This window comes from Orycteropus afer, unplaced genomic scaffold (genome assembly GCF_000298275.1).
Source record: "Orycteropus afer afer isolate SDZICR_OR568_19922 unplaced genomic scaffold, OryAfe1.0 scaffold00094, whole genome shotgun sequence".
Taxonomy (NCBI): Eukaryota; Metazoa; Chordata; class Mammalia; order Tubulidentata; family Orycteropodidae; genus Orycteropus; species Orycteropus afer.
The window spans coordinates 4,914,923-4,935,048 of NW_006921681.1; the positions used below are offsets into that span (position 1 = coordinate 4,914,923).

At 45.6% G+C, this 20,126-nt stretch overlaps 1 protein-coding gene across 1 annotated transcript; it reads right to left on the bottom strand.

Annotated features, from left to right (window-relative positions):
• Nucleotides 1–6,487: 6,487 nt before the first annotated feature.
• On the bottom strand, nt 6,488–19,060 carry ENO1 (enolase 1). The gene is made up of 11 exons (XM_007942597.2): nt 18,976–19,060; nt 16,205–16,300; nt 14,798–14,856; nt 13,160–13,229; nt 12,596–12,729; nt 11,951–12,173; nt 10,454–10,651; nt 9,430–9,631; nt 8,504–8,612; nt 8,070–8,128; nt 6,488–6,557 (listed from the first exon to the last, which is right to left on the bottom strand). The coding sequence occupies exons 1-11, from the start codon at nt 19,058–19,060 to the stop codon at nt 6,488–6,490; spliced, it is 1,305 nt and encodes a 434-aa protein (XP_007940788.1).
• Nucleotides 19,061–20,126: the final 1,066 nt, after the last annotated feature.

The window sequence follows — 20,126 nt, forward strand, 5'->3', positions numbered from 1 at the left end:
ATAAGAACTTCCCAGTATGGGTCCAGTCCAAATAGTCCAGCCCAAACAGCCCAGAGTCTCCTTGTAGTCAACTTTAGCAACGATGGGAAGAGGCAGTTTCAGACTTTGGGGAAAGGGATTTCATAAGCACCTGTCTCTGGAGGGAGGTGCACATGGCCTTTTGGGGAAAGGACCTTTTTGTCCTTAACTCGATCAGAGTTGCTTGGGGATGCCCTTCTTTCTCCTGGACACCTCTGGCTTTGGGATTCCAATTATTGGAAGCTGGCATATCCTCACCTGACATTGCTACAACCCCTTTGGAGGTTGTGAAGGTCCCAGAATTCATAGCTTCTGAGACTGTCAGCCCAAAAGAGGACTTGGAGCATCACCTTGCAGGTGACAACACACCCACTGGCTTGTTAATCACCTGTTTAGGCCTGAAAGTTGCTCTACACAGTATTGTTGTTGGGGACCATTGAGTCCATTTGTGACCATGTGTAACAATGTAGAACTGCCCCATAGGGTTTTCTTCCAAGGAGCCACTGGGTGAGTTTGAACTCCCAACCTTTCAGTTGTTTAACAATTGTGCAATCAGGGCTTCTTCTCTGCAGGATCCAAAACCAAATCAAACCCACTGCCATCAAGTCGATTCCGAATCATAATGACCATCATTGGGTTTTTGAGGCAGTAAATCTTTATGGAAGTTGATTGTCCCGTCTTCCTTCCATGGAATGGCTGGTGGGTTTGAACCATCAACCTTCTGGTTAGCAGTCAAATGCCTTAGACACTGAGTGTGAGGAGTAAATGAATGGATTAGTGTGGAAGAGTGAGACCTCACATTACATAGCAGCCACTCCGTGATAGCCTGTGTGTGTGTGTGTGTGGGGGGGGTGCTGGGGAGGGACTGAGACCCTGGGGTCTCAGCTGCTATCCCTTAGGTCTGAGTGTGCTTCTTCTTAAAATCATGCAGCCATGGTGGCAGCCAGAAGAGGGAGCTGAAGGTGACTGGCATCAGTTGGAGCCAGTCTCAGAAGTGGGGATGGGTAATGCTAGAGGGATTTTAATTGCCCCTGAATTAATGTGCTTACTTCTCACCCCTGGGGCGCCTGAGTTTAATTACTGTCTTAGGTCACATATGCAAATGAGCCTGCTATCATTCCTGGTCCCAGTGGGCAGCAGCCCTGGTTACAAAGCCCTTACACTTTGCAGCAAGACAGCAGAGAGAAGCCAGATGCCAGTGGCAAGGCTGGCCTCTCATTACAATGAAATGGAGGGCTGGCAGTGCTGTCCATGTACTGGGTCTAGGTGAACTGTGGAGTTCAAGAGTGTGTTAGGGGAGAACGGAGAACTTGCTGCCCGAAGGCCCTTTGGAGATCAGATGTCCATGGTAGAAATGCCCAGGAGGTGGATCCTGGACTCATATGGAATCCTTGGGATAGAGGGTTTTAAAGAAAAAGAAAAAACTGGAAAGATATCAGCTTGCAGAAGAGATCATGGATCAGGGGTTGCACTAAAAAACCTTGGAGGGCTGGGCAGGTACAAAAATGCTTGAAGCAGGTAAACAGGTCGGTGGGATAGTGGTGAACCAGAGTTGAGCTGCCATGGGAGTGAGTAGCCAACCATAGCCTTCTGGGAAGGCAGGCCCAGTCCATTAAAACCAGTTGCCATTGAGTCAGTTCCAAACTGTGCTCCATGAAGTCCTCCAATGGCTGATGTTTTGGAAGTAAGTTGCCAGGCCTTTCTTCCAAGGCACCTCTGGGTGACTCACTCAAACCTCTAACCTTCTGGTTAGCAGCCGAGCATGTTAACTGTCTGCACCACCCAGGAGCTGTTTCCAATCCACTAAAAGCCAGACACTGGAATACTTACATGAACCTTTTTTTTTTCAGATGTTGGTGCTAATTAGAATTTAAAAACAACAAAAACACTGTAGGTTTTCTGGTCCAGAAGTGGGGTGGGGATTGATTGGGAAGGGGCACAAGGAAACTTTTTGGGGTGCCAGAATGTTCTATGTTGTGATTGTAGAGCTAGTTGGTATATATTTGTCAGCCTGAAAAAGGACTTGCAGCATCATCTTGCAGGTGACAACAAACCCACTGGCTTGTTAGTCACCTGTTTAGGCCTGGGAGTTGCTCTGCAAAGTACTGCTGTTAGGTACCATTGAGTCAATTTGTGATCCCATGTAACAGTGTAAAACTGCCCCATAGTTTCCTAGGCTGTGACTGTTGTAGGAGTGGATCACTATAGATCACCTAGCAGATCTTCCACGGAGCTAGTGGGTGGGTTTGAACTCCCAACCTTCCCAGCCTGTAAAGCTAGGTGTATATATTTGTTAAAATACATCAGATTTAAAATGAGGGCCTGTTGGCAAATGTATAGTGTTACCACCAAAGAGTTGATGAGACAGAAATGGCAAACAGTGAGGAGTGGAGAGCTCCCAAGTGCCCTGGGGAAAGTATGGGAAGCTGCTGAATCAACCTTCAAGTTACAAAGAGCAAGGGTGCTAAATGGGTTCTAAAGATACTGTACCCTGTACCACCCTGCACCACCTCTTACCTGGGTCTGTACTATGTTGTTGTTGTTATGTGCCATGGAGTCGGACTGACTGATAACGACCCCTCCTTGGGTTTCCGAGGCAGTATCACTACAGAAGTAGATTGCCCCATCTTCTTTCCGAGGAGTGGCTGGTGAGTTTGAACTGCCAGCCTTCTGGTTAGCAGTCAAGTGCCTTAGGTACTACGCTACCAGAGCTCCCACTCTGTACTATACCAGAGCCTAAATCATCCAGTGTAATTCCTATTATTCAAACTGGGAGCCTACCTGGCTGTGATCGCTTGGAGTACTCACTATATGCAATAACCCATGAGGTGGCAGAAGTGTGTTATCAGCACCATTTTACAGACTGGGAGACTGAAGCACAGTTGGTAACGGAAGAGCCAGAATTCAAACCCATGCAGTCCAGCTCCTTCTGTATCTGTCACCACGCCCACAATCGTGGGTACAATTACGGGTGGGGTATGGAGAAAAGGTGTAGATTTCCCACTGCTTTGAGAGGGAAAGGTGACTTGGTTGCATCAAGTAACCACAGGCTCCAGCATGGAATTCCTAGCCAGGAAGCAGGCTCCTAACACATCCCCTCCCCCACAACATGGCGCTGTCCTGTGCACTGTTGATGCCATTCAGCTGCCATTTTCCTGCTCAGATGCATTCATTAAAAAGCAAATTACCAGGGATTGGGGCTTTTCCAGAGTAGTCTGGCTGGTACCCATTGTCTCCATGAAAAGCAGGCATTCCAGCCCTGCCTGGTCACCACCAAGCCTTCAACCGGATCCTTTTACACCACTGGTTCTCAAGCTCAGCTGCAAATCAAGTCAGCTGGGAGCTGTGAAAACACTGATGCTTTGGGTTCCACCCCTGGGAGATTCTGATTTAATTGATCTGAAGTGAGGCCTGGGCAACAGAGTTCTAAAAGCTTCTGAGGTGATTCTCAAGTACGGCCACATTCGAGAAGCACTGCTTCAAACTGTCAAGTGAATTTTGTTCTAATGCCAGAGGTCTAGGAGGCTGGAAAACAAACAAGAGGAATACATATTCCATAAGTAAACATTTATAACATGAAGTTAAAGGAAGAAGCTATGAAAACATACAAAGCCAGCCCAGAGACTACTAACATGTGCTAACAAAGCTGTTTATTTTAAAATCACTTGAAGTCTTTGTAAATTAGTGTGGTCCAAAAGCATAATTAACATCTCAGGCCCATTTTAAATGTCTCACCAATGCCAACCACTCAGGCAGGGATCAAAACTGGAGATCCTGGATAGAGTGGGAGAAAAACGTGGAACAAAATCCAAAAACATGATGACCAGAATTACTGGTTGGATGGCATCTAGTGGGATCCCCAATACTATGGCCCTGGGATACACTTCAGGCCTGAAATAAAAATTACTCCCAGGGGCTGGCTCTCAGCCCAATAGTAAATAAGATGTACACGCAGACCACTCAACCCAGGGTGTCACACCCACATACTCTATGGAGATACATTCCTTGGAGCAATTGACCACGGGGTACCAGAGGGGCAACATTCACAAGGAGGAAATGCAGGACACACAGGAGTGCATAAAAAAAAGAAAGAAAAAAAGAAAAAGTCCTGCTAAGAATACCTATCTGGAAACTTAATGTTGCCTGTTCTGCTTCAGAGAGGGTCCCAGGAAAAGGCCCCACTGGTCTGCAACTGTCCTGGGCAACCATTGCCAGGAAGGTCAGTGACAGCCAGCTTTCTTTACCCAGGGCCTATGTGCCCAAGGCAAGCCACTCAGGCCCACCTACAACAGTGAATCTGCAAACTTGCCCTGTACCCCCAAGAGTGTTAAATGCCTTTATCCATTGAATTAAAAATTGTCAGGAAATGCTGACAATAAACCAAACTTTATTAAAAATCAAACTTGCTGCTGTAAAATTAGGATAAGCATGTAGAACAGTCATGCTGTTTGTGCCAGTCAGACCATCTGCCCATGTCAATGATCCTCTCCCTCCAGAATCAATCTTCAGAGAAACCAGTCCATTAAAGGATTAGCATGCTTTTTGGTGGTAGGTGGCATAGTTTTATCATGTTAGGTGGAGGAATGGCTTTTTTATTGTCATTATTTGGAGGTTAAGCATGTTTAAAGAGATGTGTATGCATGTCCAGTTGACAAGCAGCAGACTGGGATGGTTAGTCGTGTCAACCTGACTTCCCAAGCCCAAGCTCACGTCATTGAGTTGATCCTTACTCACAGAGACCCTATATATAGGACAGGGTCTAATTGCCCCATAGGATTTCCAAAGCTGTAAGTCTTTACGGAAGCAGACTGTCTCAGCTTTCTCCCATGGAGTGGCTGGTGGGTTTGAACAACCAGCCTTTTGGTTAGCAGATGAACGTTTTAAGCACCACACCACCAGAGCTCCAATTTGACTAGTCTTATTTAATTAGGTATCACATAGGTATTACTGTGCAGCTATTTTAGGTGTCATTGAAGCCATTTATCAGCTGACTTTAAGAGATAATCCTGGATAATCTGGGTGGGCCTGACTCAATCAGCTGGAAGGGTTAAAAGCAGGGCTGATATAACTAATGTCATGGAACAATTAATTGTTAAATGGAAACCTAATTCACTGTGTCAACTTTCACCTAAAAGACAGTAAAATATTCAAAAAGCAAGGTTGCAGTTTCCCTGAGAAATCTCAGCCCGTGGCCATGGTTTCCCCTGCTGCTCACCTTCCCGTGACTGGCTCCGTTACAGATTTCAGACTTGCTCAGCCAGCCCCACAATCACATAGGCCAATTCCTTGTGAAAAAAGTCTCTAATGTATTTCCTACTGGTTCTGCATCTCTGGTTCAAGCCTGACTCATAAATTAAAGCAATGAACAAGGATGTCCACAAGAGGGCCTCAAAGTTCTGACTAAGTATTAAAACACACAACAGGATTCAAGACTTATTAGATCAAGTGGCAACCATTTCTCTTTTAAATAATGTGCTGCCTCACACACTATGCTCACCATGTCCTTACAAGCACACTGTCTGCCATGTGCAGTGACCCATGTTCCCCTATTCACAACCCCAACCAGCTCAGTGGGGCTATTGAGCAGTTCAAGGCTTGTGAAAGCGAGGAACTGAATCTAATTTTAATTAAAGTGTTCCAAGTCCCTTCTCTTTCCAGAGATGCCTCTTAATTTTCTTTTGCCTGCTTCCCGTAGAAACCGAGAACTTATGTTCATTCTAGTTTGCCCAACACTCCTGTAGCCCTTTTGGTTGGAACAGTGATAGCCACCCAACCTGAAGCCCCTGCCCTTCAGATGATTTAAAACAGCACTCCATTTATATTATCTCCCAACCAAGACTTCAGAACTTGAAATCATGCTCTGCCTTCTAGCTTGGACTTTCTCTTCTGATCCAGCTTCTCTGATCCCTCTCCCACCTTTTGCCTAAACTAGCCTTCCCAACATCTCACCCCCTTTGTCTTGACATGAAGCTTCTAGCTCTAGCAGGCATACACCCTCCTGCAATGCCTTCTAAGCATAAATGGATGGCTGTTTAGTCTATACAGATGGATAGGTGCACAGCAGTGACTCACTAACTCAGCCTGTCATTGTATACACACGCACACCGAGGATCTTATGTGTTACTGATGCTTATTTATTTTGCACACAAAACCACTGGGGATGTTGCCTGTTGACACAGCAGGGATCACACTGTAGTACACATGGCCCAACACTTGATGAGAAGCATGGTGAGACAACAATGCTTCGGGCCGCTCACATCATTACAAAGCTGGAGTTTCCAACAGGGTTCCAGATGGTCAAGCTTGGCTTCGGCAGCAGCTCTAATGAAGCAGTGAGAACATCACTAAGATTGGGAGAGGGGAGTAAACTACAGAGGGCCTGCGGAACGACCGGTCTGACGCCCGGAGCTGCCATATGCATCAGGAGCAGAGGTCTAATCAGCTGAAGAGGGGCTTGCCTGCCCAGACCTTAGTTGGCGAGGGGGTTTCTGAATTTCCTGCCGGCAAACTTAGCCTTGTTGCCCAGCTCCTCTTCAATTCTTGGGAAGCAGAAGAATGAAGAGAAAAGGAAAGGAAAAAAAGTTTCAATTTCAATTTCAGGATTTTTCCCACCCATAGCTTTGGTCAAAGGCTTAGCCCCACTCCTCCCAGGAAACCAGAACTTCCCATCTGTCTCACATAGTCCCTCATGCGCTCAATCTGCATCCCCAATGTCACCCTGCAAGCTGTTGTCCGTCTGTCCCCCTCCGCTCCTCCCTCACTTCAGAAGAAATGTCAGGATTACTATTTCTTATATATACAAAAATCCTAATACTTTTTTTAGAAATGAAAGAACAACCCAGTTTCTTCAACAAATAAATGGTATGGGGAAAACAGGAAAGGGAAATTATTAAAAGATACAATATGTGAACCCTATTGGATCCTGGTATCAAACCACCAACCAAGCAAACAAGTATCAACAACAAAAAAAAGTATTCTGAGACAACTGGAGTAGATGGAAGAGACTTGGTACTAATATTATGAAATTATTATTAATCTTGTGCAAGATAATGGCAGAGTGGTTATGCCAAAAAGGAAAAAAAAGAGTCTTTATCTGAAAGAGATATAGACAGGAGTACTTGCAAGTGATATATTATTTCTGGAGTTTGTGTTAAAATTTACCAGCAAAAAAGGCTGTAAAGAGAAAAAAATGGAGCACATTCTACTGTTCTGCATCATACGCTTGAAAATCCCAGGACAAAGTTTTAAAGAAGGTGTAACGTGGGACAAAGGAGTCCTGGTGGCACAGTGGTTAAGTGCTTGGCTGCTAAATGAAAGGCAGGCAGTTTACACCAAGCAGCCACTCCACAGAAAAACATGCAGCAGTCTGCCTCCACAAAGATTTCTGCCTTGGAAATCCTATGGGCCAGTTCTACTCTTTCCTTTAGGGTTGCTCTGAATCAGATTCAACTCAATGGCAATGGGTTGGACATGGAACAACTTATGAAAGGGACATTATTTTTCCCTGCAAGACTAGAAAAATAACTGAAATAAGAGCAAATCTCAGTGTTTAGAGGCTTCCCAAGGAGACACCAAGGCGAGAGAGGAGGAATTAGAATTTCCAACAGACCTGAACAGGGTACCCTGGCTATTTACTCTGATGTCTTCATCTCTTTGAGCCCTGGTTTCCTTGTCCACAAAACAAGGATATTAAATTAGATCACCACTAAGGCAGCTCTTCTCGGCTCTAAAAATTTTAGGTGAAATTCACCAAAAGGGATCCCTTTGCTCTCTTCCACCAGAGGATGGCAGCATTGCCCAGAGCAGACTCTGGCTTCTGGGAAGAGGATCCAGGGCGATGGACACTGGGGAGTGGGGTTGGCAGACACCTTAGGCAGAAGTTCTGTGCCTAACTCAGCCTTAACCTAGAGATGCTCAGGTTCCCTGCCACCTCACTTTGCAGGAGGTTCAGGGCCACTAGTCTATGTACTCTCACCCCAGGTACACACATTCCACAGAGTCAAGGTCTGAGCTGAGCCACAGTTCCAGGGTTATCAAGTGCAACTCTTTACCTGAGGATCTGGTTGTACTTGGCTAAGCGCTCAGATCGGCAAGGTGCACCTGTCTTGATCTGGAAGGAGAAAAAAAGTCACATTTCCTTGGGTATTGGGGCACGGGGAAGGGCCATGGCAGAGAGACAACTCTTTTTTTTTTTTTGGCTTTAACAAACAGAAATTTATTCTCAGAGAGACAATTTCTTAAGGAGAAACCTACTTAAGGAAGGAGGGGCCAGAGAGACAGGACATTTGTGACCCAGTCTATTCAGGCTCACAAACTGTGGCAGTTACATGGGGATACTGGAAGAAGAAAGGATAAACACAACACCCACTTCTGAAGAGCTTCATCAAGTTTAAGAAGCACCTCCCATTACTAGGACAGTTTTGGGTCTTCTCAGGAGGTGGAGATCAGAGAAGACAGACACCTTTTCTTCCATGTAGTTCCTTACCTGCCCAGTGCACAGCCCAACCACTAGGTCAGCAATGAAGGTATCCTCAGTCTCCCCGGAACGATGAGACACCATGACGCCCCACCCATTGGACTGGGCCAGCTTGCACCTAGACACCAGAAGAGAAACCAGATGGCATGACTCCATTTCCTAGGTACAATGGCCTCTTCTACCAAGTATCATGACCAGGCCAGTAACCCAGATGCCTGAAGCAGCTCTCCCAATGCCATTACTCATCAGTCCTAGGAGAATCATAAGAGAGAGTGGAGGGTCTCCATCCCTGGGTTTTGTTGGGAGCACAGAACTTAGGAAAATAAGCAGCCAGGCCCAAGGCACACAACTCTCATACACATCTCTGAACCAAGGACCTGTCAGCTCTCTAGTCATGTCTGAAAAACTAGGTTCAGCCTCTTTCGAGGGTAGAGACCAGCCTCCTCTGACAAAGTCTGCCACAGCATCATGCACTGAATAGTGTTCTCCATGTGAAACTAAGAGGGGATATTTATTCCCTTGCAATTAAATCACCCATGGCTAGGACCATGAAGTTGTCATCATTAGGCCACAAGGGCTTAGATAGCCTAGTCTTTTAGTGCTAGTGCTTACTTTAAAGGCCACCTGGAATTCAAGCTGGAACCCTGTCACACTTTTAATGTGCTCTAAGTTTCCATCAAGGGAGCTCTATGGTATAGTGGCTAAACCATCTGGTCACTAACCAAAGGTCAGCAGTTCAAATCCACCAGCTGCTCTGTAGATTTATAGCCTTGGAAACCCTATGGGGCAGTTCTACTCAGTCCCATACGGTCACTACTGAGTCGGAATCGACTCAATGGCAGTGAGTGGGTTTGGTTAAGTTTCCATCAGCAGGACCCCTTAACCCTGGAATCATTTTGTTCTTTGTGAAGCTGCTCCCCTGAGAAGGCACTTACGCTTGAAGAGACTCGGTCACAGAGCCAATCTGGTTCACTTTGAGCAGGAGGCAGTTGCATGACTTCTCATTCACGGCCTTGGCAATTCGCTTTGGGTTGGTCACAGTGAGATCATCCCCTACTACCTGGATCCCTGCACTGGCAGTGAATTTTGTCCAAGCTTCCCAGTCATCCTGGTCAAAGGGGTCTTCAATAGACACCACTGAGGAAAGGACACATGTGTCATTAGAGTGCGACCCTCAGATGTGTGGAACTCCAATACCCACGTAGCCTCATTTCCTCCCTGACCTCACACCACTCTCACCTATAGCTAGTTAACAACTGCCTAACTCATCTCCTGGAAACTTTTCCCCTGACAACCTGTAGCTGGGCACCACTCACCCACAATTCTGGGACCCTAAGTTTTCAAAAAAAAAAGAAAAAAGGTATTTACCTGTCCCAGGGTGGTTTGAGTTTATTACCATAAGGAGTAAGAACAGAGCCAGAAACTTACAAGTTTGAAGATCTGAGTTTGAGGTTTGAGTCTTGGCTCAATCTCGAACAAGTTATTTATCATAGTGGTTAAATGCAGGGACTTTGGGATCTGACTTGCTGGCCTGAAATCTTGTTCCGCCATTTGTTCTGTGCCTCAGTGTCCTTTCCTGTGTACGTTACATAATGCACAGAGCCCCAAACTGAGCTCAACTCACAGCAAGCGTTACAAGGGGCAGTGGTTGTAATTCTCTGGTTTCAGTTCTCTTGCCTATATAATGGAGCTAAGAGTGTACCTGCTCTCTTAGGTGGTTGTGACAGTGACAGAAAGGTAATCCTATTTTGCACACAACGTACAAATGATAGCACTACTGGACCCTGAAGAGCAGTCTCCTGACTTCTCTGCTGCACCAAAAGCCTTGGTGAGGCCCTTCATGCACCATGGGCAGAATCACTGCAGAACACCTGCCCCTCCCTCACCCTATGACCAGCAGCAACTAGCTGGATGCTCCAGCAGCATGGCTCTGAGTCAGCGGGCCTCTGGAGCACTCACCTGGGTAGTCCCTGATGAAGGACCTGTACAGGTCTGCCAGCTGGTCAGGTGAGATGTACCTGCTGGGGTCATCAGCAGACTTGAAGTCCAGGTCGTACTTCCCAGACCGGAAGAACTCGGAGGCAGCCACGTCCATGCCAATCACGACCTTGTCAGTGTAACCAGCTTTCCCGATCGCATTCTTTAGCAGCTCCAGGGCTAGAAAGGGACAGGGGTCACATGCTGAGAAAGCAACAACATCAAGACAAAATCTCCCCAAGCAGCTGCCAAACAGGCATTATAACAGAAAGGAGGACAGATGTTTGGCCCCAACCATGAGTTTGAAGCCATCCAACTACCTTTTCTACTTTGGGGCAAGAAAACTATTGTTCACAGTCATCGTTGTCTCCCCTGCCCCACATAACCAAGTGGAGAATTCATTATCGACTTGAAGGTAATCTTCCTCACTGACAAATGCTCCTAAATTTAGCACCCAGGATGAGCTGTGTGGCCAAGATACAGTTACAGTGACCAGCTGGGATCAGCTATCCTGAAGACAGGCTTTAAATAGCCGAGGCTGGAAGCCAAGAGCAGGCCAGCAGAAGGGGAGCCCCGGATGGGGAGAACTTGTGCAGTGCTCTGCTTTCTGGTGTCAGCCTCAGGGTTCACCTTACATGGCAGTGCTGCCCTATGCCAAAGACTGCCAAGCTACCGGGTTAAATCACGTCAAAGTGCTATCATTACAAGTCAAAATGGCTGAGTCTCAGCAATTTCACGATTGAATCAAAATGTAGCACAGAGAACTCTGTTCTTCCATTAAAAACAAAATCAAACCAAACCCACTGCCATCGGGTCAATACTGACTCATAGTGACCCCCACTGGGTTTCTAAGGCGTTAAATCTTTACAGAAGTAGACTGCCCCATCCTCCTTCTGTGGAGTGGCTGGTGGGTTTGAACTGCCAACACTCTGGTTAGCTTTCAAATGCCTTAGGCACAGCGCCATCAGAGCTCCTTGTTGCCCTTTAAGGCAACAGAAACACACTTGAGCACTATTTTTCCTTTTAAATCACACCTCCACAGTGAATTCCTGTGCTATCACTTTCTACTCAATTCTCACATTTAACTCTCCCCTAAAGGAGTCACAGCAAAAGGCAAAACAGAACAAATGCCTGTTTACCTCTGACTGTAGTTAGTTACTGACAACAACCCTGAACAGCTGACACTTCCCTGTACACAACCTTTTCCAGTTTCAAGATACAGCAGGAAAGTTGAGAGGAATTAATCACCTCCCTTACCATTTACCAAGTCAAACCAGCAAAGATATGCCTTGTTGCAAAAAATGAAGTGATAAGCTCCCACTTCCTTACCCAAAACCCTCACACTTTTCTAGTCAATGATCAAAAGAAGAGAGAAAGACCACTGTCCCCAAAGCAGTGCATGCAGAAGGTCCATGAGGAAGACCGTGGGGGCAACAGTGTGGGCTGGCAGAACTCGGGGACTCCTTGTGAAACTGTTACCTTCTTTGTTCTCCAGGATGTTAGGGGCAAACCCGCCTTCATCCCCCACGTTGGTGGCATCCTTCCCATATTTCTCCTTGATGACGTTCTTTAGGTTGTGGTAAACCTCGGCCCCAATGCGCATGGCTTCCTTGAAGTTTTCTGCTCCAACAGGGAGGATCATGAACTCCTGCATGGCCAGCTTGTTGCCGGCATGAGAGCCACCGTTGATCACATTGAAAGCCTGGAAAGAGAGAGAGAGAGAAGGTCCAGCACCCAGGCCTGGAGGACCCCATGGGACAGTGAGGCCCTTGTGGTCACTTATAATCACATGGCTCACAGGTGAGCCTGAGACTTGGTCTTTAGAGGTACACTTGGGAGGCCAGGGGTTGCCAGATGTCTGGGTAACAGTAATCCTGTCATCACAAAATGCAGGGACTGCTCTAAGCACCTGCTACATCAGCTAATGCTCCTTCAACCTAACGAGGCACCTGTGGCTGTACTCCCCATCACAAATGAAGCACCAGGAGCCCAAGGAATCAAGGCCCCTGCTCAAGGTCACGCTTAGTAAGTGGCAGAGGAACTGTTTGAGGCTGGGCCCTCCAGAGCCCATATCCTGCTAACACCCCCAATTCTCCACCTGGAAAGTTCACATAAGCAACTCACAGGAACTGGTAGGATGACTTCGGAATTGCCAGCCAAGTCAGCAATGTGACGGTATAGGGGAACCCCCTTTTCAACAGCTCCAGCCTTGCAGACAGCAAGGGACACGCCCAGAATGGCATTTGCACCAAATTTTGCTAGAACAGAATAGGATCGTTAAATGTGGTATTTCTCGTTCACCCACCTTTCTCTGGTACTGCACCTTCGATTGTATTCTGATCTTTTTCTCCCCCATGATCTTACTCTTAGTGTCCAAATTATAGATGCAGAAAGCATTCCATATGGACCCAACCAGCTCTTCCCCTAAGAGAAAGTCTATATACTAAATGCCAAAAACTGCTGAATTATAAAGAGCAAACCTTTTCTGAGCAACCCTGGACACACTATTGTCACCTGGTGATGCTCCCGGTATTTAAAAACGTGATTGAAGTGAGGCAATGAAATGGGAAGACACCATGTGGAGTTCATCTTTAGAAGTTACAAGCCCTCTTTCTAAATGGTTTCTTTTTAGGTCTTGCAGAGATTCCATACTCTTCCCTGGCCAAGATTCCCTCTCATGTCACTCACATTTATTCTCGGTTCCATCCATCTCGATCATCAGTTTGTCAATCTTCTCCTGCTCCGTAACATTGACTTTCTACAAGGCAGGAGAGAGGGGGGCTCAGGGCCACTCTACTTGCATCACCTTTGCACTCCTGTCATGGAGTCTATAAAACCATGAGCTGTACAAAGTCACACTCAGCTCGGGGTTACACATTTGTTTTACAGGCATAATGGGGGGTGGGTTACAAAACAAGAGAACACACGAAACTTCCTTCTGCCTGCTTTCAGGGTGTTAGGCATTACTCTAAGGATTAGAGAACAAGGATGAAATACATAGGGAAGATGTAAGACAAGGTCCTTGTGTCATGAAGGTGATTACTGTCCCCTGACAGAGTCCAAAGCTACGTTATACATAAAGCAAAATTGTCTGGTACATGCTACAGAAGTATTACTACCAAGTACCATACTTTTATGCAAGTAACACACTGTACAGTTTCTGCGAACTGCGCAACCCTCTCCTACCTTTGTTTCCTATGCACGTTATATGAGAAAAAAATACAGTAACTTGCCTTCTGGGACAATAAGTGAATACATAAATGAAAACTCATTATTCACTCAACTGTGGTGTGCCCTTCACCCGTCTGCCGCTGCTCTGGGCTTTCCCCAATGACGGCACATTGCGGTCCTCTCACAGGACAGACAGTTTTTGCACGTAGACAAAATCATTTAGCAAAATGTTTGATGACTGATCAAAATAGTATTTTTGGTGAGATGAAAATAAAACTGGCATTCTTTTAAGTCTCAAAAACTGGCTCAAAGTAATTTTTTCTGTAAATGTTGGCATTACTTTATCCTTACATAAAAATAGAGCAGTAATGAGGACTCAGTCCTGGGACTAATCAGGCAGGGATCAATTACAGAGTGCCACAAAGGCCAAGGCTAAAACAAATAAGTAGGGAAGGGAGAAAACTAACGAGGCTCCATTTGTCTTTGGTTACAGGTTGAATCAGTCCTAGGAGGCAGAAGTATTAGGCTGTGGCTGTGTTTAACCTTAGAGAGCTTCTCTGGACTGAGGTTTTCAAATTATCCCCTCCTCTGAAGTGTCACAGAAGCTCTAGAGGAAGGGGCTAGAGCAGGGAATAAATGAGACAAAAAACTGCTGAGCAGGTAGGGCTGCTGGGTATCCCAGCCCTACTTCAACTATTTTGATCTGTTTACTATACCAATGTTCCCAGTAAGATTGTACTGAAAAAGATTCTGTTACTATTATTTTTAAAAAAGTCAGTATAGTAAATAACTCTACAGTTCATTAAAAAATAAATAAAATGTGCCTGTTACTGTGGATACAAACTCCAATTCTCCTGAGAGAGATGCTTATCAATACTTTTGGGTCTTCATTTCCCATAAGTCAAGACAGTTGGAGCCAAGTGTCAGGGCTCTGAGACAGTGTCCTGTTCTCCTGATCCAATTCCATGTATTATTAGACACGGAGGCACAGGCAGGGTAAGTTAGAAAAGGCTTGATAATTCTCATGCATTTGGACGGGGAATCCAAGCAGCTCCTTCAGCTCTCAGAGTAAGCTCTTCAATGAACAGGAAGCCCACTGACCTGGGAAACGCTCTGACATTAATATGCATTAGTTATCAGGAGGCAGGCTCCTACCTTGCTAACCAGGGCAGGCGCAATAGTTTTATTGATGTGCTCAACAGCCTTTGAGACACCTGGAAGGAACAATCACATCAAATTACTGACATTAACTAAAAACAGGCTTGAGCAACATTGCTGGAGAGAGCTATTGAAGATGTTAACTCAGATATTCAGAAGCCACCAGACGACCTTCAATGGCATCTCCTTAAAGTTCCCATCTCCCTCTTCCCCCCAGAATCAGAGGACTTTCTGGCCCAGTCTGAGTGCTCTGACCTAGGACCCCAGAGGGTTAGAGCCAAACACAGAGCAACCACCTCAAAATATCTGATGAAGTTAGTTTTCAAGACCATGCACTGGAGACACCAGCTGCAGAAAGAAGGACAGGACATCCCATTATTACCTGGGTGCACAAGGCTGGCGCCAGGAACTCATTAATATACTTAACGGGTCTGGAGACACCTGACCAGTAGAGATTAACAGAGAAGGAAAAAAGAAGAGAGCAGGCTATGAAGAACTCTTACAGAAAGAGAGAAACAGTAAAGCAGGGGAGAATATTACAGGAACCATTACTTCATTTCTTGGTAAGTATTCATAGACTGCCATTTATCACAATCGAGGCACAGCACTCTCCTGCTTTACACAAAGACCCATGTGGGCTATGAGCAATGGAAGGTACAGGAAAGAGCTTTGGAGTCTTCACAACAGGACTAAGTACCATTTCACACAGCCACCTATAGCATTTAGCCCAGTATTTCTCAGCCTTATTACTCACCTCCACCCCAGTGTGAGCCTTTTTAGACTTTCTTCCTGATCACCTCTTGTCATAAAATTTTATTACCACACATAATGGTACCTCAGAAGAGCTACAAAACTTGTTATTTATAAGGTCTTTGTCCCTGTTGAGAATGCATGCTCTAGCCCTGTTTTTCTGTTATTAAACCACATAGGTTCTATCTATAGGAAGGGGAAGTTATAAATCCACTAACAAGTCAATATGAATTAACCCAATATAAATTAGAACAAAGCTTTGTGCTTTGGCACAAAGCAGTGCTTCTATGAGACAGTCAACAGATCAAACAACTGATCTGTAGGTCACCAAAGAATGGTAAACCATTACTAGGCCTTTCTTAGACACTTCCTATGTGACTAGACCCTTGAAGAAGGCTGATGTCCTCAAAGTCCCCCAGAGCCCTCCAGAGAGAAGGGGAGGCTTTTGTTTAGTATCAGACAACAGGCCTTCTTCTCATCCTTAGGTTCCTTGGCCTAACTATGAAAGAGATTGAAGACAAACTGCAATAGGAACAAACATTGAAGCATTGGCCCTGAGGTCACAGGCTGTGAAAAGGCCAGGAGAGAGAGTGGAGGCAGAGAACCTGCACTGCTGTCACCCACCACAGCCATGGCTGGGGGCTCAACTTTTACCTTTCCCCAGGTACCGGGTCTTATCATTGTCCCGGAGCTCCAGGGCCTCATAGATACCAGTTGAGGCACCACTGGGCACAGCAGCTCTGAAGAGACCTGGAAGTAGGAGAGAAAAAACAAAGGGGGAAAAAAAAAAAGTACAGATTAAGAAACAGAATTATGGTCAGAGCACCCACCCAAGTTCCTCTCCCACACCCAACTGGCATCTGTCCTTAGGAAACACTGTTACTTCCTTCTACCAACTGGGAAATTGAAGTGGTCTGTTCCCTCTGTACTCCTTAATTCTGTGGTTCTGCCATGCTCTGTTGTAAAGCTGATCAGTTTCTTGAGTTTAACGATGATGAGGGCTTCCCAAATCCTCAAGTCATGCACATCACCTGATACAGGGGGCCTGAGAGTCTGAAGCTCTGGTGAGCTGCAGGGCGTGGGCTGCAGGCAGCAGTGCTGTCCAATGAGATACAATGTGAGCCTCTTATCTGATTTTAAACTTAAGGTGCTGCAGTAGCCACAATAAAAAGTAAAGAGAAGTAGGGAAAATGAATTTATTTTATTTACCCCACTGTGTCCAAAATATTATCATCTTAACACATATGCAATACAAATATGTGATTATTTTATATGCTATTTTTCTTACTAAGTCCTCAAAATTTAGCGTGTATTTCATGCTTCATACAGCACACTGCCTATCTGACTGGGCACATGTCAAGTGCTCAATGACCATGTGTGGCCAGCAGCTGCTACACAAACAGTGCAACACCCGAGCACCGTTGCTATGTCACCTTGAGGCAGCCCTGAAATCAGGCTGCCATGTTTCCAGTCTTGCAAGTGTAGGCTCAGGGACTCACAGAGCAATCTCTGCAGCTCATCTGTTTCAGTTTGGACACTGGGAAATGCTATTTTGGGGGTTCCCTGCACAACAGGGAGCCTGAAAACAGGAAAGCTTTGGGGTGGGTGGGTAAAGGCAGTAAGTGATACAAAATTTAATAAAATTAGGACAGAATTAAGCATTGAATAAAGTGGTCTTGCAGATATAGAAACCAGCCATCCGGCTAAAGCTACACTATGGACCACAAAAATGGCAAACCTTGGAGAAGGCAGGATGGACAGTGCAAAGAAAGGTATTCTAGACATCAGGTTACATAAAGTAGACAAGTGTTGGCGATCAGGAAGTGTAGGCGACCACCTGACCTACTCCGTATAAGGAATCACCCCACAGGAGGGGTGTGAAAACTGCTGAGTAGGAGGGATGTGAACGAAGCCAAATGAACAAGAACGGAATAATCAACCAGGTATCTTAATCAAATGATCTGTTTGATGCCTGTGTCACTTGCGTGATTGTCCGTGGTTAAGGACACACATTCTTCTTGGATCACTCACTGGCTGCTACGTGTAAATCAGGCACCAGGCCAGTGAGGAAGTGGTGAAAGGATCTTAACAAATGTACCCCCCCCCTTTTTTTAAAAAAAGGATTAAGATAAACGAATGAGACAGCTCCATTTAAGTTTCAAAAAATATTAGTTTTAGTCACTTTAAGCATTTCAAATCAAATAAAAATGTAACAGTTTTCTTTCATATGCGTCCTCTCAAAACCTTCTGGTCTTTTACTTGCTCTTTTAAGGTCTGTTAATTTCCAAGTGGAAAGTTCCACGTTCTGACTAAGCAGGGCAGTCTCACCAGATGAAGGGAAATTCTCAGCTCCCACAAGGGCCCATGGCATTAGCCACAGCGCACATGCTCAGAAGGAGCCTCAGCACAGTGAGTGGTTCCATGCAGCACACAGGTAGGCTTCTGGTGCCAATGAACAGACTGAGAATCTTTTTCTTGTGGGATGGGTGGGGCAGGCATGTGACTCACATATAGTGACTCAGCCCTGACTAGCAGGTCTTGGTGAGCTCAGCACCACAGGGTGAGTTTCCCTGAACCTCCTTCCCAATGGTCCCTATAACATTCACATTTATAAAACAGCCAAGACACTGCTGGAGAGCAAACAGGGCTACAGAAGGGCTGAATTTTCTTCTGAAAAGTTATTTTAAAAAAAAAGGGAGAGAGAGAGAGAGAGAGAGAGAGAGATGGATCACCTACGAAAGCCAGGGGACTCACCCTCCCCCCACTAAACTCCACCACAATTGAGTCGATTCTGACTCATAGCAACCATATAGGACAGAGCAGAACTGCCCTGTAGGGTTTTTGAGGCTATAAATCTCTATGGAAGCAGACTGTCTCATCCTCCTTCCACAAAATGGCTGGTGGGTTCAGACTGCCAAACTTTCGGTTAACAGCCGAGTGCTTTTACCACTGCATCACCAGGGCTCCTTTTGAAGGACTTACTTGCATGACCCAAAGTACAAACTTTGTACTTTTCCCACCCTTGGATGAAGGGTAATTTCTGGAAAGAAAGGTAAGAGTGCTCTAATCGCACTTGCTAGCACTCCCGGATCTCATTCCTTATAAAGGGGGGAAGACCATCCTATCACACAGCTAGCCGAGAAGCAAGCGGCTAGTGATGGGACCTGTCAGGAGTAAGGTTACCTAGCTCACTTCCTTGGCCCACTGACCTAGGAATCAAGCTGTGCTCTGCTTTAAGTGCAACCCAGGAGTCAAGGTCTCTGCCTCACAACCTACTTCCCATCAAGACAGGAATCATAACCTACCAGGATGTACAAACCAGAAAGATATCCACAACCAACTTTTTTTCCTGAGGCACTATCATTTTAAGATGTTTTAATAACGGAATGCAACGGAAAGAACCACAGAAACAAAGCAGCACATACCTTTTGCGGTGTAAAGATCAACCTCAACAGTGGGATTTCCACGGGAGTCGAAGATCTCTCTGGCATGAATCTTAAGAACAGACATGGTGAATTTCTGTAAGGGAAAAACAGTTTTTATTTTCCACAAACTAGAATGTGTTCATTAGCCATTTCATTCAAGGAACCACCTCCCAGGCCTTCTGTCCTAGGAGGCAGCTGCATTGGACTTTGAAGGTAGGAAGACTAGCTGGAGAGGGAACAAAAAAAACCCACTGCAAAGCAGTGGGAATTGCTCACAAAAAGGTTAGGTGGGTTCGGGGCCTGGAGGGCCCCAAACCCAGCAGCTCAGGTGTCATCTTTTAAGGACAGCAGAAGTGGCCAGAGAATATGTGACCAGGGAGAAACGAAGTCCACCTGGAAAGATGAAGGTGGCAGATGCAGGACAGCTGGAGGGGAGTTTGAAACTGGTTACTGTCGACAGTTAACAATGAGGGTTGGCATGGGAATGGAAGAGGGCCGAGTCAAGAATGAAAATCGAAGCTCACGAGAAAAACCATCTAAGGCTGCCCCTCCCACACAAAAGGAAACCAGGCTTATAGTGGAACAATGAATAAAGTGTTGAGGTACCAGTGGAATGTTCAATTGATACCCAGCTAGAAACACTGAGTTTGGAGTTCAGAACAAGGAGCTCCTTGGTTGTGTGCTGTGATCTTCACTGCTGCCGTTTTCTGGGCCTTTTGACCTTCACAGCAGCTGGCTCTTTAGATAGGAAGTATTAACGCTGACATCTAGTTTGTATCTCTCCCAAAGGCCATTTTACCCCATTAAAAACTAAATTCTGAAATGTTAAGATTTTTCAATAGAAGAAAGATTCTTGAACACCAGGATACTCCAAGAGAAGGGGCTTCCTTTGAAAGCACACCTAAAAAACAACCCCAAGAATCGTAGCTACAAAGAGCAAACAGCAAGCCCCCAAAGAAAGTCTCTTTTTTACTTTTCCCCTCAAGGGCTCGCTAAGGAAGAAACTAATTCAGCAACTTAAAAAACTGAAGTGGATGGGAAGAAATGAGTTAGTATTTAGAAACCATTATCTAGCTGGGCTTCCCTCCAATGTCTTCCGTGGAATGTTCTGAAGCAGCAATTGGCTTATCTTTTTTTTTCCCCTTTAAATT